Source organism: Loxodonta africana, chromosome 14, assembly GCF_030014295.1.
Source record: "Loxodonta africana isolate mLoxAfr1 chromosome 14, mLoxAfr1.hap2, whole genome shotgun sequence".
Lineage (NCBI taxonomy): Eukaryota > Metazoa > Chordata > Mammalia > Proboscidea > Elephantidae > Loxodonta > Loxodonta africana.
Genome location: NC_087355.1, coordinates 80,917,378 through 80,939,192, shown reverse-complemented (window position 1 = coordinate 80,939,192; position 21,815 = coordinate 80,917,378). Strand labels below are relative to the sequence as shown.

Here is a 21,815-nt window from a genome sequence, read left to right as displayed (position 1 = left end):
CCCCATCCTCGCCTTCCCCACGCGCCCTCCAGGGCCTGGGAAGAGGAGGCTTTTTTCCATGTGTCTCTTTGCAGGCCAGGCTCAGCTCTTTAGAGCTGTTCACTGATCTAAGCAAGTGGTGACTCTTAACTCTAAACCACGCGGCCTATGAAAAAAAACAGGTGTTAAGCTTATGCCTCTGACTCCTTATTCACCAAAGTTCTCACGGACTCTCAGTCCCCACACCTGTGACACCTGGAGATGGGAAGTCAGAGGCACACCTAGGCAGTGCATCTCTCCTGTCCCGGGGCGGGGTCTCTTCCCAGGATGAGTCCTGCCGTGCTTGTTAGATGAGCTGGGGTGGGAGTATGTGCGTGGGTGCACGGGGTAGGGGTGTTTGTGCACATGTGCACAAGTGTGTTTTCACGTGTGTGTGTGTATGTCCACATGTGCATGCATAGTGTTCATGACTGTACATGTGCACGTGTGGGCATGTCCGTGTGTATAGATATGTACACGTGTTGTATGAGTGTGTGCACATGTGTATGTGTGTGAGCATGCATATGAGTGCGTGCATGTACCGTAGGGGGTGTGTGTGCATGTGTGTATTGTGGGGTGTGTCCACGTATGAGTGTGTACACATGTGGGATGAGTGTGCGTGTGCATGCACGCATGGGATGTATGCATGTGCGTAAGTGTGTGCATGTGTGTGCACACATGCGTATCTCCATGTCTCTTCTGAGCCTGGTGCTCTTTTTTCTCAGCCATCCTGCCTCCCTTTTGAACAGAAGTCTTCTCAAAGTTGGGACATCAGACTCCATAGCCACAGACCTTTGTGGCCCTTTCAGGTCCTCAGCTTGTGTGCAATCGTGTCCATCTTCACCAGCACCCAGCACTGGCTGTGGGGTCCTCCTGAGTGGGGACCTTGTTTATCAGAGCACCCTGGAGGAAAGGCAGGGGTGTCCTAGGACAGGACGAGCCACTCTTTGCTGACACCATTTCTCACAGCCCATTCCTTGGTTCACCGTCACCCCCTGCCTGTTCTCCCTGGAGCCCCTGGGCTTGGTTCTGACACTGGGTTGCATTGCTTATTGCTATCGGGGGCTCTATTTTTCCAGTGGTTCCCGAGGAGCCCACAGACCCCAGCCTGACAGCCCTCTCAGGAGAAGGTGAGCGGAAAGTGTTGGCATGTAACCCAAAGATCCCCCTTGATTGTGTCATCTGCTATTCACTGAAATTGTTGTTAGGTGGCATCGAGTCAACTCCAGCTCATAGCAACCCCTTGGACAGAGCAGAACTGCCCCATAGGGTTTCCTAGGCTGTAATCGTTACGGAAGCAGACTGCCACATCCTTCTCCTCCAGGGCAGCTGGTGGGTTCAAACCACCGACCTCTTGGTTAACAGCCGAGCACTTAACCACTGCACCACCAGGGCTCCTTTCTTTTCCAACAAGTGGGGCCTTGTTGAGCCCCAGTGCACCCGTGTTGTCACAGCCTCTTCTCTGCTCAGTCTGTAGGTTCCCAGCTTGTTCCGTTTCAAACACGCCCTGCTTGGCCAGGGCGCTGAGCTGGGTGGATCACTGAAGTTTGGTGGTTTCTTTCCACAGTGACTGGGGAGGCCAGAGCTGACGGACTGACCACTCTCTCGAGGACGAGTAAGCACAGGGGATTCTGGAAGGGCACAGCAGGGAATCCAGTGGATAAATGCCATCTCAATATTTGTGTTCTCTTTCTGGTGACCACTTTTTGACAAAGCCCAGAATAAATATTATTAGACCCATTTTATGGAAAATGTAGGAAACTGAGGCTCAAGGAGATTAATAGTTCTGAGCCGTATGGCAAACAAGTTGTTGGCTGGTCTCTAGCCCCACATTTGAGGCTGTAAGACTTATTTTCTTTCGACTGTACAACAGTGACTCATGGAGAATAATCTCTTATCTAAAAATATCTAGGTCAAGATTTCATCAGAAGAACTAACCTAACCATTAACTGTGCTTAATTTGTGATTCATAACCATGAATCTTATATTAACAAGTGTAGATAAAAAACCAAACCAGCTGCCGTTGATTTGACTCTGACTCATGGTGACTCCATGTGTGTCAGAGTAGAACTGAGCTCCATAGGGTTTTCAGTGGCTGATTTTTCAGGAGTAGATTGCCAGGCCTTTCTTCCGTGTTCCTCTGGGTGGACTTGAACCTCCAACTTTTTGGTTAGCAGCTGAGTGTGTTAACCATTTGTATCACCCAGGGACTCCATATGTGGTACATAAAAAACCAAACCTGTTGCGGTCAAGTTGATTCTGACTCACAGCGACCTTGTAGGACAGGTTAGAGTGGACGCATAGGGTTCCCAAGGAGTGGCTGATGTATTCAAACTGCCAACCTTTTGGTTAGCAGCCAAGCTCTTAACCACTGTGCCACCAAGGCTCCAACTGGCACATGTTGTTAGGTGCCGTCAAGTCAGTTCTGACTCACAGTGACCACACACACAACAGAACAAAACACTGCCCAGTCCTGTGCCATTCTCACAATCCTTGTTGTTGCAGCCACTGTGTCAATCCATCTCATTGAGGGTCTTCCTCTTTTTCACTGACCCCCTACTTTACTACACATGATGTCCTTCTCCAGGGACTGGTCCTTTCTGACAATATGTCCAAAGTATGTTAGACCTAGTCTGGCCATCCTTGCTTCTAAGGAGCATTCAGGTTGTACTTCTTCCAAGACAGATTTGTTTGTTCTTCTGGCAGTCCATGTTATGGTCAATATCCTTCACCAACACCACAATTCAAAGCTGTCAATTCTTCTGGCACAGAGTAGGAGCTTAATAGCTGCTGAACAACGTGACAACAACAATACTCGTTCTCCAGACAGAAAAACCGAGGTGCAGCAGTGTTCATAGAGTCACAGAGCAAGCAACTTGAATCGCACAGCCTGGCTGCCTCTGTCCTGCCTTCTCCATCCCACAAACATACCTTTTCAAAGACAGGATTTATTTTAACTCCCCCCGCCCCAACGTCTGGAGAGGCTGAATTTCCTACAGTATTTCAGTGGACTCCCCTGCTTCCACCCTGGAGTGCCGCAGCTCTGTCAGCAGCTTTCCTCTGGCTCAGCAATGTCCCAGCTATCACTAGCTTTCCTTGGGAAACTCACAATGGGAGGTGGAGCTAGGGGCACCCCATGGAAGCTGCCTCAGGAAACCTAGGTGGGAAAGGCTGGGATTGGCACTCACTGTTCACCCTGCTTCTCTTCTTTGGGAGCAGAACCAGGCCGAGATCTGGAAGTCATAGGAGCTGCTAGGGCCACACCCCCTCCAGGTAAGTGTACTGAGGCTTCTCCTGCCTTTCTGTATATTGTTGCCCGCATCCATTTTGGTAGTCCTTGCATCGTGCAAACGGTTAATAATATGCTCGATTGCGAACCAAAAGTTTGGAGGTTCGAGTCTACCCAGAGGTGCCTGGGAAGAAAGGCCTGGCAATCTACTGAAAAATCAGCCATTGAAAACCCTACAGAGCACAGTTTTACTCTAACACACATGGAGTCACCATGAGTTGGAATCAGCTCCATGGTAACTGGTAAAAAATAAAATATATTATGAGATCAAATGTGTTCCAAAGGAGTGTTGGGGAAAATACTCTAAACTCAAAAATGGAAGAAATCATTGAAGCCAATTATTTACTTTTACCAAAAAAAAGAAAAGGCTAAATGAAATGAAAGGATAGACCCACAGTCAGTAAGAAATGCAAGCATGCCTGGTAAAGAGAAACATTTGGAAAAATCCAGAAAGCTGTACTTAGTTTTCCATTGAAGTTATCTGTAATTCCACAACCTAAAGACAAACACTGTCAACATGTGAATACATTTTCTGCCGGTCCTTTCCCCCCAAGCATCTCTATGGACCTAAAGAAGAAGTGGGGATCACTTGGTGGCTACACGTTTGCAGTCTGCGTTGCGTCACTGATACGACATGGTGATGCTCCCGGGCCGTTAAACGTTTTTCTGTAGCATGACTTCGTGGCTGTGTAATAATTCCTTATATGGAACCACATAATTTATTTAACCAATTTTTCTAACATTTTGTTATTATAAATAATAGATAGGAGCTTTCTTTATGCCCACCCACTTCTGATTAACATTTAGGATAAATACCTAGAAGCAGAATTACTAGATAAAGGATATGATCATTTTCAGGCTTTTGATATGTTGCCAAGTTGTCCTGGAGAAAAGTTGAACCAATTTACCCTCAAGTGCTTGTCCCTGTAGTCATTACTAGGTGTTGTGTGTCATTGAGTCTATTCCAACTCACAGCAACCCTATAGCAGAACTGCCCCATGTTTCCTAAGCTGTGATCTTCATGGGAGCAGACCTTCAGGTCTTGTCTCCTGCAGAGCCACTGGTGGGTTCAAGTCACTGGCCTTTAGTTTAGCAGCTGAGTGCTTAATCATTGAGCCACCAGGACTCTTTCCAATGTTACCAAACCTGTTGTCGTCGAGTCGATTCTGACTTGTAGATACTGTTACTTAAAAACAAGCAAACAGAAAGCCTGTACCCATTTTGATGGTCAAAAAACGGCATCTCATTTTTTTTCACTTTTCTCCTTTGATGAAAATTGAAAGTGGTACTTTAGGGCCTGGGCTGGGCTAGCTGGCCTCTCACTTTGGGACCCTTCCGCCCGGTCTGGACGGAATTCTCAAATCCTGAGTGAATTAGGTGGGGTCAGTGCCAGCACAGAGGCTCCTGAGACGTCGGAAGCCTCTGCCCTGTGATGCACTGTGCCCTTATTGCCCTGGGCAGGGGCGAGGTGAGAGGACAAGGGAAGCCAGAATCCCCCCCAGAGGAATTTATTCAAATGGAGAAGCTGCCAGGCAGGGAGACCCTACCAAATGCCCTCATCTAAAGGGGGTAAAAAACAAAAAAACAAATCTGTTGCCCTCCAGTTGATTTTGACTCATGGTGCCCCATGTGCTATAGAGTAGAACTGCTCCATAGAGTTTTCTTGGCTGTAATCTTTTATGGAAGCAGATTGCCAGGACTTTCTTCCATGGGACTGCTGGATGGATTAGAACTGCCAACCTGTAGGTAGGTTAGTAGCTGAGAGCAAACGATTTGCGCCACCCAGAGACCTTAAAAGGACTAAAAGCCATCAAAAATTGGATTAACATCAATAATCTAGAAAGTTCTTCCTTAGGGGGTGAGGGCTTCTAGCAGGAGCCTCAGGCTCAGCGGGGAGCAGACAGTATGGGCTCTGGAACCTTCATCGCTATAGAATCTCCCACCTGGAGAGTCTCTAACTCTACATTAGACGTCTTCTTTTCACTGAGTGATCCTATTGGCTACTATTGACTGCTGCTTCTCCACTAGACTTTAGCTAGAAAGATTATTCCAAACCCCAAAAGAGGTATTATTCACATCATTTTACAAATGGAGATTTAGAGAGCTACATGATCTGCCCAAGGTGGTAGGATCTATGGCATCAAGTACGTGTCTGAGCTAAAATTGAAACTCCGGCTTCTTTCACTCCGCTACTCTGGCTCGATGAGTTTCCAGCAGTTAGGAGCACGGCAGAAAGAAACTGATTCTATTTGTGGGACCGAGAGCTGGGCAGGGTGTTTAAGCTAGAAGACTGAAGTTACAACAGAGCTTTAGTCCCATAGGAACTAGAACATTAAACAAGAACATGCAGAAGACCAGTTGTATGAAGCAAGGTAATACTGCGGAACTAAGACCACAGTTGAGGGGCCAGAAAGATGCTGGGCCTTCGCCAGCACCCTGGGACTGAGCCTGGGTCAGCAGACCGGTGGGGCTGAGCCTACAGATGCTCTTTTTGTCTGGGTCAGCCCTGGCTGGATGTTTCCCTGCCTCCAGCTGGGAGGGGAAGTGTTTTGAGCAAGAAAGGACAGGGCTTCGTGTAGGAGTTTTGCTTGCGTTTTTTATTGTGCTTCATGGTTTGACTTCATCTCTCCACCATTCTTTTTACCTCGTCACTTGTTGTGAGCACCATGATGCCGTGCGACCTTCATGTGGCGGCACATGGTACTAAATGGAGCACAAACACAGGCCTGAGAAGCCGCGATGGTGCTCGTCCATGAGATGTCACGCGGGTGGTCTAGAACAGGCTCCTGTTCGGGGTTATCACAGAAAATTCTCATGGAGAACTCATACTTGAGGATCTGTCTTGGTGCCTGCTGCAAACCCCAGTTTGGGGAAGATTGTCCTGAAGCCTGCATTTGTCCATCGGCCACTGACCATTTGTCCATCAGCAAACCTATCCTGGGGCTACTTTCTGAGTATGGACTATAATGTTGTACATTTTCAGGATCTGCGGAGCTTGCTGCCACAGCTAAAGGTGTCACCATTGTCCCCCCCAGCATTAAATCTTTGGGGATGGATGTGCCATCTCTCAAAAGTGGTCCTGAGGTGACAACGGGACAAGGTGAGCAGAGGGTCTCCCTCTCCTGGTCTTGGCACACTTTGGTTAGGTCGTTGCTGAAGCCCTTTAGGCCATGGTATCTCATCATGACCTCCTTTTGGTGCAGCTACAAGCTGTCATCACCCTTACTGCATGAACAGGTGGAGGCTCAGAGGGGAGTCACTTGCCACAGCCACTCAGCTACAGTGAGGCTGAGCCTGGCAAAGGAGCCAGTGATCTCAACCTGGTGCTGTCTCACTACTCTTACCCACCCAGCAGGAGAAAAATCTCAGCATTGTCCACACCATGGTTTCTTGGAAAGGATGAAGCGCTTGGGTTTTAATAATCCTCTTTTTTTTTTCCCCACTGTCTCTCTTTCTGGTCCTGTGAAAAGGATCTGCACCCACAAGGAACCATGGGCAGTTGGGAAACAAGACTTTGTTAATATCTGGGCAAGCGTACCTCACATCCAATGCACAGCTATGGAGGAAGCTGCATTTTAGAGGGCGGCTAAGCCTGGACCCCTACCAAGGCGTTCTGCTTCTCAGTCCTTTCCCAACTGACTCTAAGATGATGGGGTTTGCCCTGCAGGCTTCAGCGTAACTTACCCTCGAGGTGGAGAAATAAAATCACAGACAAGGTCTGCTCCCAAGTCAGCCTTCCTGGGTGTGCTAGCCTGATAGAACGGGAAGCCTCAGAAGATGGCTGGGATTCCCCTAGGATGTGCGGCCCTACCAGGGCTTCGGGCAGGAAGACACACAGGTTTTCTGCTTACTAGGAAAATGTGGCCCAAAGAACAGTGGTTCTTACCAACTCCCCATTTCTTAGGGGGGCTAACAGGTGTCTGGACAGAGGGGTGGAAGCCTGGTGAGAGACTTGTGAGCGGCTTGTCATAGAACAGTTGTTCAATAACTAAGGTACAAGGCACAGGACGTGGGTTTCCTCCCACAATCCTGCCATCTGGCACACTATCCCCCTCCCGGGGAAGCTGTGCTGACCTTCCTTGCTCTCCTGACAGTTGCTGTTTCCCTCCCTCAGCCTGTGGCAGGTTCACTTTCCTGCACCTGGGAAGCGGGGACCACACACAGGTGATGCCACAGCTTGGGGAGATGCTTTTTTGCCTGACGTCCCAGTGCCCGGAGGAGTTTGAATCTTACGGCTGCTACTGTGGGCAGGAGGGACTAGGTGACCCAAGGGATGCCCTGGACTGGTAGGTGCAGAGTGGGTGGAGGGGCAGGCAGTGGTCCAAAGCTTCCTGCCTCTGGAGGCACTGGCCTTCCTCTGCATTTCACATCACTTCACAAAAAGCTTGTTGGGTGCATCACCTCATGCTAGGGGGCCTATAGGTGTTACTGGACCCACTTTCCTGATGAGTAACTGAGGCTCAGAGGCTGACTTGGGTGAGGGTGTTCCACCAGAAAGGGGTAAAGGCAGATGGTGGTCCAAAGCTTTTGATTTTCGGGTGTAGACCTCTTTCAACCACAAATACGGCCTGGTCCCTGTAAGAGTGCCAATCTGCAAAGACACTTCAGATGGTGGCAGATTTGTCTGTTTTGCGATGGACGACATGTAGAGCTGGGGTCTGCACTGGGACTGCCCTGCAGCAGGCCACTGTGAAGCTAGCTTCTTGACAACTAAGAGTAACTGCTCAATAGTACAGCTCCTGTTCTGGAAGGAATTTTCACTGATCTCATGCAGTCATTTCTTCATTCAACTCACATTTCTTGCATGTTTGCTTTGTGCTAGGTGGTGAGGATACAAAAATGATTAAGGCTAAACAAAACAGAACAAAACAAATATGCTCCATAGGAGCTCACATAGTGACAGAGATGGATGGACAACTCAACTGGAAAATGCTACCCAATGTAGCACATACTGTGGAGACAACAGAGGAAACCAGGGAGGACTTCGCTCAGAGACAATTTTGAGGAACGTTCTGTTGGGAAATTGCTGTACAAATATGCAAATCTCCTAGCTTGAAGTCACATACCCTACAGTGTGATTGATGCCATGTTAGATGTGGTGTCTTTTTTTGCAGTGCACAACCTGGACAACCATACCTAGTGACCCTTAATGTGTATATGAGTCAGTGCTGTGTGCACTGGGAAGGGGGCACTGGCCTCTCTCACCACTATAAACAGTGTGGGAGAAGCAGGCTTCAAGGGGGCTCCTAGGAACTGGGAGCTCAGGGCAGTAAAGAGTTTCCTTGGTCTTAGGTGCTGCTGGTCCCACCACTGCTGCCTGGAGCAGGTGAAGACGCTGGGCTGTCTGCTCGACAGGCCTCCTCGGTCCCAGGTGGCATGCCTGGATCGTACACCCAAGTGTAAGTGCTGTGGTCTCATGCAGGGTGGTCACTTTCCTTCTGGTCAGCTTTGTGAGAAGAGCTCACGCTTACCTGGTGCTTTCCCGAACACTCTCTCGTCTGTAATGTGATTTCATCCTCTTCTGAACCTTGAGGCACATGTTATTACCCTGTCCCACTCCAGAGGTATCCTGGGGTAGTGCAATGGTGAAACACCCAGCTACTAACCAATAGGTTGGTGGTTCAAATCCACCCAGAGACACCTCCAAAGTTAAGTCCTGGCAATCTGCTTCCAAAAGGTCACAGCCTTAACAACCCTATGGAGCAGTTCTATTCCACACACATGGAGTCCCTGTGAGTCAGAACTGATGGCAACTATCATCAGCAACATCCCACTCAAGAGGAGACTCAAGTTCAAAAGGGCTAAGGCGGCTGTCTAAAGTCACAAATCTAGCTATGAATAGACCAGCAATCATATAAATTACCAACATTTAATGCATTCTTACTGTATACCATGCTAAGCTCTTGCTATGTATTAACAGAATTAATCCTGTGAGATAGCACTAGGATTATCCCCATTTTACAGAGTAGGTAACTGAGGCCCAAGCTCTTACAGGCAGGAAGTCAGCGGTAGAATTGGGATTTGGACCGTAAAACTGGACTTTCTCAGACCTGGAAGTGACTGTTCACTATACCACTGAGTTTCAAAGTGATTTTTCCTAAGAAGCTGACACTCTTTCCCAGTTGAGATGTTCTGAGGAACCCCATAAAATAGGGGAGTGGCTCTGGATGGAGTAAGAGGCGGGGCCTGAAGCCTCACCATCTCCCTGTCCTGGAAGCTGAAGACTCCTCTGCGGTCGTCAAGGACTAGCCTGGGAGCCGCCATGCCTCCATGAACATCGCCTCAGAGCAGAACAAAGCGTGCTGTAGACCTGTCTGTATCTACATTCCCTGGCTCATTTCCTCTTCCCATAGCATTTCACAAGGGCTGTTCTCTCCTCACGTTACGGCTGGGTCTTCACTCCTCCTTGCTTCCTCCGCGCACCCTCAGCATGCAGTGCCAGCCTTCACATGGTCTTGCCTTGTACAATAGAGTGTGCCTCCAATTCTGGGAGCTATGAGCTTATGTGTCATTCATTCACTCATTCATTCATTCAATTACCCACTTCTCTAACAAGCCTTCATTGGAACTGGGAGACGATGAACACACATAGCCCCTGCCTCAAATCACTCGCAGCCTGGAGGGAGGAGACAGGAAGTGACTCTATTTATAATCTCATGTCATCAGCACTAACAGGTCATACAAGGTGCAAGGGAGCACAGGCACAGGGGGTTTGAGCGTGCAGTGGGCAGTGAGGAGGGAGGGCAGAGAGGTGGTGAGCTGAGACTTGACAAGTGGTTAACAGAGGTCTCGGATGGTCACTTTAGACTTGGATGTTCCCAGCACAGGGAAAGAAAAAATGTGGTGTTTGGAGAAGGCCTGGCAGTTTAGGAATGACAAATGGCTCAGGAATGCCGGGATGGAGTGGGGGTGGGGTGGACTAACGGTGGCGTTGGTGATGCTGGGGGATAGAGAGCACCAGATCCTGAGCCCAAAGGACCCTGTGTGTGAGGCTAAGGTGTTTACACGTATCCCTTAGGGGATGAGTGCCCAGGCTGGGTCTAGAGCCCGTAAGTGACACTATCAGATTACTATTGCTATCCTGTGATCAGTCCTGGCTGAGTCTCACCTGCTCAGCGAGTCCAGCCTCTGGTCCTCCCAGGACCGCCAAGCCTAAGACCTGCTCTTGTAGCCTGAACTTCTACTGCACGCCTTTGCTTTGCTGCTGAACTCACCCACATTCACAGGGCTTGTTTCCCAGCTCAGACCCTCTGTGAGCCAAGCACAGCAAGCCACAGCACGTATCAGGCAAGGGCATCTAGGCGCCCGGTCTGTGTTGTTTTGTTAATTCATCACAGCTGGAGGAGAGGTGCTCTAGGCCAGAAGGGACTGCAACCATCCACCCTGCTCTTCTGCCCACCTGTTTCCCCTCCCCTCTTCCAGCTATTAAAATGGACCAAGTGTATCTGGGTTGAGGACAGGGGTCTGTGCGGTGTGTGATGAGGGGAGAATCTGGTTGATGCAGCCCTCGAGGTAGGATCAGAAGAAAAAAAATGCAACAGAGTAAATAAGGCTTTAGATTCATTAAAAATGAAAAATACAGATGACAAGATTGCTGTCAGCAGACAGCTTAACTATCTTTTAAGCACCTCCAAACACGTTATTTCATTTGAGTCACACAAACACTATCTGTTTCTACGCCCACACAACTTAAACATTAAAGAAAGAGAGTTGCTAGATTTAGCAAATAAAAATATGTAATGCCCAGTTTCTGACTTTTGTATTCCAATCACCAGTAATTACCAATGCACCCTAATGGCTGCATTGCATGCATCCAACGTGAAAGTTGGAAACAAAGAAGAAGGCCGTGGTGATAGAAATGATGCCGAAGATCGCATGATAGAATTTTGCAAGACCAACAACTTCTTCACTGCAAACATTTTTTTCACCAACATAAATGGTGACTATACACGTGGACCTCGCCAGATGGAATACACAGGAATCAAATTGACTACATCTGTGGAAAGAGAAGATGAAAAGCTCAATATCATCAGTCAGAACAAGGCCAGGGGCCACCTGTGGAACGGATCATCAATCGGTCATATGCAAGTCCAAGCTGAAACTAAAGAAAAGTAGAACAAAGTACAACCTTGAGTATATCCCGCCTGAATTTAGAGACCATCTCAAGAACAGACGTGACACGTTGAACACTAATGACCGAAGACCAGATGAGTTATGCAATGATACCAAGGACATCATACATGAAGAAAACAAGAGGTCATTAAAAAGACAGGAAAGAAAGAAAAGACAAAAGGGATGTCAGAAGAGACTCTGAAACTTGCTCTTGAATGTCGAGTAGCTAAAGCAAAAGGAAGAAATGATGAAGTAAAAGAATTGAACAGAAGCTTTCGAAGGGCGGCTTGAGAAGACAAAGTATTATAATGACATGTGCAAAGCGCTGGAGATAGAAAACCAAAAAGGAAGAACACACTCTGCATTTCTCAAGCTGAAAGAACTGAATAAAAAATTAAAGCCTTGAGCTGCAATAGTGAAGGATTCTATGGAGAATATATTAACCATGCAGGAAGCACCAAAAGAAGATGGAAGGAATACACGGAGTCATTATACCAAAAAGAATTGGTTGACCTTCAACCACTTCAAGAGGTAGCATATGACCAGGAACCGATCATACTCAAAGAAGAGATTCAAGCTGCACTGAAAAAGGCATTGGCAAAAAAACAAGTGTCCAGGAATTGACAGAATATCAATTGAGATGTTTTAACAAACAGATGCACCACTGGTAGTCCTCACTTGTCTATGCCAAGAAATTTGGAAGACAGCTACCTGGCCATCTGACTGGAAGAGACCCATAACTATGCCTATTCCCAAGAAAGGTGATCCAATTGAACGTGGAAATTATCAAACAATATCACACACAAGTAAAATTCTGCTGAAGTTCATTCAAAAGTGGCTACAGCAGTATATTGACAGGGAACTGCCAGAAATTCAGGCCGGATTCAGAAGTGGAACCAGGAATATCATTGCTGATGTCAGATGGATCTTGCCTGAAAGCAGAAAATGCCAGAAAGATGCTTACCTGTGTTTTATTGACTATGCAAAGGCATTCGACTGTGTGGATCATAACAAATTATGGATAACATTGTGAAGAATGGAAATTCCAGAACACTTAGTTGTGCTCATGAGAAACCTGTACATAGATCAAGAGGCAGCTGTTCGGACAGAACAAGGGGATACTGCATGGTTTAAAGTCAGGAAAGGTGTGCATCAGGATTGTATCCTTTCGCATACCTATTCAATTTGTATGCCGAGCAAATAATCCAAGAAGCTGGACTATATGAAGAAGAACGGGGCAGCAGGATGGAAGACTCATTAACAACCTGGGTTATGCAGATGACACCACCTTGCATGCTGAAAATGAAGAGAACCTGAAGCACTTACTGATGAAGATCAAACACCACAGCCTTCAATATAGATTACACCTCAACATAAAGAAAACAAAAATTCTCACAACTGGACCAATAAGCAACATCATGATAAATGGAGAAAAGATTGAAGTTGTCAAGGACTTCATTTTACTTGGATCCACAATCAATACCTAAGGAAGCAACAGTCAAGAAATCAAAAGACACATGCATTGGCCAAATCTAGTACAAAAGACCTCTTTAAAGCGTTGAAAAGCAAAGATGTCACCTTGAAGACTAGGGTGCACCTGACCCAAGCCATGGTATAGCATCATTTCTATGTGAGAGCTGGACAACGAATAAGGAAGACAAAGAATTGATGCCTTTGAATCGTGCTGTTGGCGAGGAATATTGGATACCATGGACTGCCAAAAGAACAAACAAATCTGTCTTGAAAGTACAATCAGAATGCTGCTTAGAAGCGAGGATGGCAAGACTATGTCTCATATACTTTGGACATGTTATCAGGAGGGACTAGTCCCTGGAGGACATCATGCTTGGTAAAGTACAGGGTCAATGAAAAAGAAGGCCCTCAATGAGATGGATTGACACATAATGGGCTCAAGCATAACAACAGTGGTGGGCATGGTGCAGGACTGGGCAGGGTTTCGTTCCGTTGTACATACGGTCAGTATGAGTTATAACTGACTTGACAGTACCTAACAACAACAATGCCCAGTTAAATTTGAATTTCAGAAAAAAAAAAAATAGAATTGTAGTAAAAGTATGTCCTATGCAGTATTTGGAACATATTCAGCTAAAAAAAAAAAAAACAAAATCATTGTTCATCTGAAATTCCAGTGTAAGCAGGCACTATCTATATATTTTATCTGGTAAGACTGAAATAGCGCAGAGAAGTGTTTTTACTTTCATCAGATGAATGGGGAAACTGTGACCCAGACAGTTGAGTCCAACAAATATTTCCGAAGTGCTAACTAGGGAAATATCTGTTAAAGGTTGAGTTAGGTGCTTGGGACACATGGGCTCTGCCACCAAGGTTCTCCATCCAGAGAGAGGGAAAGGTAGAAACCCAGATGATTACAATGTGATCAACCTGTAACGCACTGTGATGGAAGGAACCATAATGTGGGGTTCTATGGGAGCCCACAGGACAGACACTTCATTTAGCCTAGGGGCTCAGGAAAGGCTTTCTGGAGGGGTGATATTAACCCAAGTCTGGCCATACAAGTATGAGTTAACAAGGAAGACAAAGTCGAGAATATTCCCAGCAGAGGGATAGTGTATGCAGAATGCCAAGAGGTCCCAAGATGACAGGTGAAGAGCTGGAGGGGCTGCCAGGCAGGTCATGGAGCCCTTCACTGCCATCCTACCCTGTCTCACGCCTGCTACTGTGTTCTTGCCCTTTCAGGTGTAGGGCAGAGCCTCTGTGAGAAGCTTCTGTGTGCCTGTGACCAGACGGCAGCTGAGTGCATGACCTCCACCTTCTTTAACCAAAGCCTCAAGTCATTAAGCCGAAAGGAGTGCCAGGGCCACCAGGTGCCGTGCGAGAACAGCATGCATGGAGGGCCTTCGGCGTCTTCCCTTGGCTCCAGCTCCGAGGAGAACAGTTAGGAAGCAACGCTACTCCTGGAAAGCCTGAGAAGAACCAGAAGATTTGTGAGAAGTCACTTGGCCCTGCTGGGACCAGGTCACTCCACAGGAGATAGCTTCCTGTAGAAAATGGCAAGCACCCAAGTAGTTCTGCTCTTCCTCTACCTTAACTTCTTTGGGGCTGAGTCTCCTCATCCACCCAGCAAGGTTCAGAGGGCATAGAGGTGGCGAGACCTTTGTACATATTCAGTGTGATCCACTTGTCAGCTCACATTTGAATGTGCACTTTGAGCGGGCAGGTGATGGGCAGCTCTGTACTCCCTGTAGTGCACTATGAAACGCAATAAACATGCCAATCAACTCTGAGTGTGGGGTTTTTTTTTTTTTTTTAATGTTTAATTGTAGGTACTGATGCATGAATAGATTGTAAAGGTGAGAAGATGGAGACAATGGTGAAAAAATCTCAATTTCTTAATCACTGAAAGCTGCTTTTTCTTCTATTATATATATATACACATATACATATATACAGAATACATTTAATTAAGCCTATTGAGATCACTATGGGTCACCAATAACCCACTAATGATACATGCATCGTTCCAGGGACCGAGATGGCAGCTTGTCTAGTATGTGCCCTAAGAATATACTTGCCACCCACTCCAGATTTGAGCAAGGGGCCACTGCCACGGCCACCACTATCAAGAAATCACTCATCACCCTGTCCTGGGGATGGGACTTGATTTAAAGAGAGAATAGGCTTTATCCAGTGGCTGAAGGGCTGCTGTTGTTGTGAAGTCAATTCTGACTCATAGTGACCCCATGTGACAGGGCAGAACTGCCCCACAGGGTTTTCTTTATGGAAGCAGATGGACAGGTCTTTCCCCTGCAGATCCCTTACCTCCCCAGGGATCCTACAAGTCGATTCTGACTCATGTCAACTCCATGTGTTACAGAACTGTGCTCCACGAGGTGTTCTAGTCTGTAACCTCTACTGGAGCAGATTGCCAGGTCTTTCTTCCATGGAGCCACTGGGTAGGTTTGAACTACCAACCTTTCAGTTAGCAGCCGAGCACTGAACCACTGCACCACCAGGGTTCCTTGGCTGAAAGGTTAGGGGATGTACATGCCTCCCCACTCGATAATTTCTGTTCCAGATATTACCCTATTTCTTTATCTGTCATTCTAAGAACTTAAAAAAATGTTTACTCTCACCGTCATTCTCCAACCTGGTAAACCCCATCATTCAACAGAAAGGTTCCTGTTGAGGTTGTAAACGACTTCCATGTTTCTTCAAGCAACGGTCACATCTCTTTTCTCATTTTAACCTCAGTATCACCCCAAAATTGACCGCTCCTTCCTTTTGAACCTTTTCCTCTTGTCTGCAATGACTACACATTCTGCTGGTTTTCCTCCTTTTTTGGCCACACTTCCTCCGTCTTCTTTGCGTATGTCTCCTTTTTTGGTGAGCCTCTAAATACTGACATGCCTTACGGCTCGGGCCTTTTCCCTGGCTCCAGGCTCATACACATGAATTGTTACTGGAATCTTCACGGAACAGTCTTTAGCATCTGAAAGCTAACTTGGTAGAGTTTGATGCTCCAGCTTGGCTCGGCGTTTCACTCATTCAAACTAGGTACTTGAGATCAATGATCTAGCAGATGAAAGAACAAGCAACAGGATCACACCAAGTTAGAATTCACCAGAAAGCATATGGAACAGCCTATCATACAGGTCGCTCATTTTGCACATAACGGGAGTAGGTCTGGAACATGGAATGGCTGGTCCGAGCCCACAGAGCTGAGGCAGCTGCCCAGGCTCCTTAAGTCTCCAGACAGTGAACTCCAGCAGGAGTAACGACCAACCTTTACGGAGAGCTTACTCTGTGCCAGACGCTCACACTCGAGGCGTGGAACGTGCTGCACTCATTTTACACAGGAGGAATTTGAGGCTTAAGGAAGTTCAGTCCTTGCCTAAGGCCGCTTATCCAGGAATTGGTGGGGCTGGACTGGAACCCAGAGCTGATGCTCCTCACTGCTCTGCTTTGCTACCTAGTAAAGGGAGTCCTCAACCCCGTCAGCATCTGATGCACAGCTCAAGTGTGAGAATAATCAAACCAGGTGGCGCAGGGGAAGACAGAAAGCTGTTTTAAAAAGGAGTCTTTGTGGGGGCTCAAACGCTTAGCACTCAGTTACTAACCGAAATGTTGGCACTTCAAATCCACCGAGGCACCTCGGAAGAAAGTCCTGGCAATCTACTTCTGAAAGATCATAGCCATTGAAAACCCTATGGAGCGCAGTTCTACTCTGAAACACATGGGCTCGCCATGAGTCGGAATCAACTCAAAAGCAACTCGTAGTGGTATTTTTTAAAGAGGCTTCAAGTGGTTTCTACAGCAAGGAGGCAGAGCTGACGATGTGGTAGTGAGAGGACGGACAAGATGGTGACTGTGCTGTCTCTCACACACACACACCGTGGGCCTTGCCTTGGCTGTGGCACGGAGGCAGAGCTGACAGTGTGGTAGTGAAGAGGAAGGACAAGATGGTGACCGTGCCGCCTCTCACACACACGCAGTGGGCCTTGCCTTGGCTGTGGCACGGAGGCAGAGCTGACAGTGTGGTAGTGAAGAGGAAGGACAAGATGGTGACCGTGCTGCCTCTCACACACACCGTGGGCCTTGCCTTGGCTGTGGCACGGAGGCAGAGCTGACAGTGTGGTAGTGAAGAGGAAGGACAAGATGGTGACTGTGCTGTCTCTCACACACACACACCGTGGGCCTTGCCTTGGCTGTGGCACGGAGGCAGAGCTGACAGTGTGGTAGTGAAGAGGAAGGACAAGATGGTGACCGTGCCGCCTCTCACACACACACAGTGGGCCTTGCCTTGGCTGTATGTCAGGACAAGATGGTGACTGTGCTGTCTCTCACACACACACCGTGGGCCTTGCCTTGGCTGTATGTCACCATGACTGTCACTCACGGTTCTGATACAATGCCTGTGGGAATGGATCCACTTGGCAACGTCATTCTTACTAAAGCACTTCATTTTTAACTAAAGCAAATATTGAATAAACCAAATTCAATAAACGTAATAGCAGCTATTAAAAAATGTAGTTACACACCAGTAATTTGATTTTTGTTTTATTGCTTACATATGAATCACACAGTGAATTTTTACATTTCAAAAAACCTTACTTCATCACATTTACTACATATATCAGCATGAATAAGACAAATTAGTTCCATTTTCAGATGGCAAAAGGGAAACATTCTGGGGAGGGGATAGTTAACTGCTGGTACAACGCAGGATTATTATTCTAAAAGACAGTGAGCTCAGAAGTGTTAAGGAAGTCTGGATGTATATTTGTGCATGTGTGTGCGTGCGTGAGTGCGTGTATGTGCGTATTCAGATAAACTCCAACGACAATCAACAACAAGCAGTCACATACAACACATACAGGAGGAATATTTAAATGTTAACTATTCAATGCTAAGAAAAAAATAAATGATATAAGAAACTGTATACAGCAGAAGAGAGAACGGTAACAGTTTATTAAGAGTCTTAAACAGCTATGAAAGAAAGCAACACAGTGAACTTCAACAAATCCAAAGCTTACACAATCCTACCTGGCTACAGTACAGTGCGCACACCTACTACCTGCAGAATCTCCTACATCCACATGAGGGAGAAGGCAAAGAAAGGACCCATTTCTCGAGAATCACGGTTAACGAGACTAGTTCAGTAACCTAGGGTATACAGAAGTCTACTGCGATTTAAAGCAAACAAACCAAAAAGACCCCCACAAAAGTCAAATCAACAGTTTACAGACAGACCAAGAGAAAGGTGTGGTAAATGGGAATTACAATGGTTTGCCTTTACATGCAATACATGCAGTTTTAAATCTCAGAGAAACAAGAAATTCCATAGAGGAAAGTTTGTGTTTTTGCATGAATGCAAACGAATATATATCTTCTTTTCTTACACTATTAAATTATATATTTTTTCATACAAAAGCACACAGTGTTAATCTATAAAATGACATCCAAGTGGATGATGACTGGTTTTGCATGTCCCCCTGCTGAGATTTTTTTTTTCAAATTAACAGTCAAAAATTAATATCTTTCTTTAAAAACAGAAGAAAAGAGGAGAAATTAAAAAAAATAGAAATAAACTTGGTCTATTAAATGGTAAAACGTTTTACAGATCAGGAGGTGAAGTCACGTGACAGCTGCACTGCACTATTAAACCCTCCGCTGGTGACGGCACTGTCACTCTGAACACAAGATCGTCTTCACCTACGTTAATCAGCAGTCCAGGATGTATCAGTGTCATCTGACAGGATTAAGTGACTAGGCTTTCAGATGTTTCATGAGAACAGGGTACTTTGGTTTAAATATTCAAAAATTTTTGAGTATGTGTGTTCTAGTACCACTTCCTTGTTTTTGTTTCTACTAAACATGCCACATAATCATAAACACAGTTCTGACATCCTATTCTTTAATGCAACTTTCCAAACAAAAACCAAGAACGGAGTTGGTTTTTTAGCTATAATTTAAAACTGTTTCATGTAAAAGCAATCTAATTTGAAAAGGCAGAATTATAAACAGGTGACTTTATGAACATGTCTTAAGAGAATTTTATAAGGTGCAAAAGAAGTTCATTTTTACCGTGCCATGGAATTCACATACTTTTAAGAAAACACTACGGGTCTGCCAACGCACGTGTAACATCGGCACGCCACCCGTGGCTTAACTCTGCCGCAGTGTGTCAATCCTCGGCAAGCTCGATGGCTAAAACCACGGGCACCCTTTTCAAGTGTAACATCATGAACCCTAATCAGAGATGCATACAAGTCACTGTCAAATCTCACAAATTAAATGTCCATTTGGGAAAGTTTCTGACTATAAGGATTGAAAACAACGCCCAACGTTAAAACGTAAATTAAGGTGCTCTCAGTAAAAACAGAGATGTGCAGGCTCTTCACAGGTGAACGAGTAGCTGTTTTAAAATGTTTCTTCTTTCCTATACTAAATATATATCTCATTTACTTAATGGAGACACAGCAAAATACAACTATAATTTCAAAACACAGCCTGTAAACAAATACATCTTATGATGTAAAAAATATTGCACAGTTCGGTACTCCAAGAGTAAGCGCGAAGCCTCTCAAGTAGAATAGTCAAAGGCTTGGCAGGAAACATGGTATTAGAAAAACCAGATGATTTAAAGTATAGCGATTTTTAGGGTCATAGTCTAGGAATATTCGATAGGCGTCTGACTACTGTAAACAAGATTGGGAATACCTCTTACATATTGCTGCAGTAAGCAAACACAGGGAGCTAATCACGACTTATCTGAAGCCTGGGGACAAAAGCCACCACAGTTCTGCAGCCCCAGGGTTAGGAGCACACTTGTATGCACTTGCTTTTGCGGATAACCAAAAAAGCAATTCTATGCCTAAGCAGTTGTGTAGACATTTAAGAAACACAGTAGTCACTTCATACATTTTTAATCCTCTGAAGGCTTATTACAAAAAAAAAAAAAAAAGTTTGTGAAAAGTTTAAAATATACTGTTTAACAATGGAATAATATAAGATCAATACATGTTCGATTTTAAAAACCAACTGGAACCTCAAAAGAAATTAACATGGCATAAAACTATCTTCAGGAGCACTCTAAAAATATATAGTTTCAAAATTTCTAATATGATATGCCAAGCATTTGGTTAGAGAAGTTCCATCATTATTTTCAAGAAGTATGTTAATATGCATTAAGCAAACCCTGAAAACTCAGCTTGGTCTTAATTTTTAGGCTTTAAAATGCTATGCTTTGGTCTTCACAAGCCACTCAGTACACACACAGATCCGGGAACTTCATCTCATAGACTGGGACAGACTGGTATTGGGCATGCCCAGAAGTAATGGTCAGTGTTCCTGATGGACTTGGAGGAGGGCTGTAAAAGAAGGACAAGATACTGTCAACAGGTATGTTTAACAGCTGTTCATTTCACAGAGCATCCTACCTACTACCTGCCAACAGCAAGTAGGGCCCGCTAATTGCAGTGATCAATGTGATGTAGTTGTTGTCCAGGTACACAGCTGTATGGAAAAGAGATCATGTTGTTGTCCTTAGGTGCTGTAGACCTGGTTCCAACTCACAGCGACCCTATGTACAATAGAACGAAAACACTGCCCAGTCCCGTGCCATCCTCCCAGCTGCTGCTATGTTTGAGCCCACCGTAAATCGTTAAGCCCACTGTAAAATGTTGCAGCCACTGTAAATGCGAAAGTGTAAAATGCAATCCTTGACAACTTCAATCTTTTCTCTGTTTATCATGATGTTGCTTATCAGTCCAGTTGTGAGGATTTTTGTTTTCTTTATGTTGAGGTGGAATCTACACTGAAAGCTGTAGTGTTTGACCATCATCAGTAAGTGCTTCAAGTCTTTTTTGCTTTCAGCAAGCAAGGTTGTGTCAGTGTCTGCATATTGCAGGTTGTTGACGAGTCTTCCACCAATCTTGATGCCACGTTCTTCATATAGTCCAGCTTCTTGGATTACTTGCTCAGCATATATATTGAATGAGTATGGTGAAAGGATACAACCCTGATGCACACCTTTCCTGATATTAAACCACACAGTATCTCTTAGCCTGGAAGCTCCACTGAAACCTTTCCACCACGGATGACCCTCCTGGTATTTGAAATACCAATGGAAGAGCTTCCAGAATCACAGCCAACACACGAGTCACCACAGTATGACCAACTGACAGATGTGTCGTGGAAACAGATCACAGTAGTTATAAATATGTCAAGTTGTTTCTAAGTCTGAAACAGATGTTTCCCTATGAATACACATACATACTATACCCTTTCTTGTAAGCTGCTCTGTTTCACTAGTAAAATTAATAATCTTATCCTGACATACTGTCTTCTTGGTTTATACAGTTTTACAAGTAGGATTTCTGCATCAAAGTGTATTCACAATTTTTACATTGGTACATACTGCCACAATGCCTGCCATGTATATTTTCAGTGTTAGAGTACTTTCTTATACACTCATAAATATTTTTTTAAATCTTTTATAATATTTTTTAAATCTTTGCCAAAGAATAAATCACTTTCAAACCTGTGTTTTGGCCACTCCAGGTCCTTTGTCTTTCCATAGACATTACAGAATCAGTTCATCAATTTCTACAAAAAACATTTGGTGGGATTTTGGTTGAGATTCTGTTAAAGCTATAGATCAATTTGGGGAGAAACAGCAACTAAACAACATTTAATCTTTCAGTCCATGAACATGGTATATTTCTTTATTAAGATCTTTACCTTGTTTTAGCAATGTTTTGTATTTATAACAGAGGTAGTAGATACTGTTAAATTTATGGATATTTTATTTTATGCTGCAGTATGTTTTCTAATTTCACCTCCAATTATTTGTTGCTAACATGAAGAAATGCAATTGATTTTTGAATATTGATCCTGAATCCTGTGACCATGC

The 21,815-nt window shown here is 45.3% G+C and overlaps 2 protein-coding genes across 5 annotated transcripts in view; one reads left to right on the top strand and one right to left on the bottom strand.

Moving 5' to 3' along the window:
* Nucleotides 1-14,340, top strand: part of OC90 (otoconin 90) — a 45,973-nt gene extending 31,633 nt beyond the window's left edge. The window contains exons 8-14 of the mRNA XM_010588557.3: nucleotides 1,098-1,148; nucleotides 1,586-1,633; nucleotides 3,238-3,291; nucleotides 6,291-6,407; nucleotides 7,422-7,593; nucleotides 8,600-8,706; nucleotides 14,138-14,340. Of these exons, the coding sequence (XP_010586859.1) occupies nucleotides 1,098-1,148; nucleotides 1,586-1,633; nucleotides 3,238-3,291; nucleotides 6,291-6,407; nucleotides 7,422-7,593; nucleotides 8,600-8,706; nucleotides 14,138-14,340 (752 nt within the window). The remainder of the gene's footprint in view (nucleotides 1-1,097; nucleotides 1,149-1,585; nucleotides 1,634-3,237; nucleotides 3,292-6,290; nucleotides 6,408-7,421; nucleotides 7,594-8,599; nucleotides 8,707-14,137) is intronic.
* A 5,778-nt stretch (nucleotides 14,341-20,118) lies between these two features.
* The window catches only part of EFR3A (EFR3 homolog A), a 97,632-nt gene continuing 95,935 nt past the window's right edge, over nucleotides 20,119-21,815 (bottom strand). For all 4 annotated transcript variants that reach the window (XM_064268099.1, XM_010588497.3, XM_064268101.1 and 1 more), the window contains one exon: nucleotides 20,119-20,271. In XM_064268099.1, coding sequence (XP_064124169.1) covers nucleotides 20,166-20,271 — 106 coding nt within the window. In that variant the 3' untranslated portion in view covers nucleotides 20,119-20,165. The remainder of the gene's footprint in view (nucleotides 20,272-21,815) is intronic.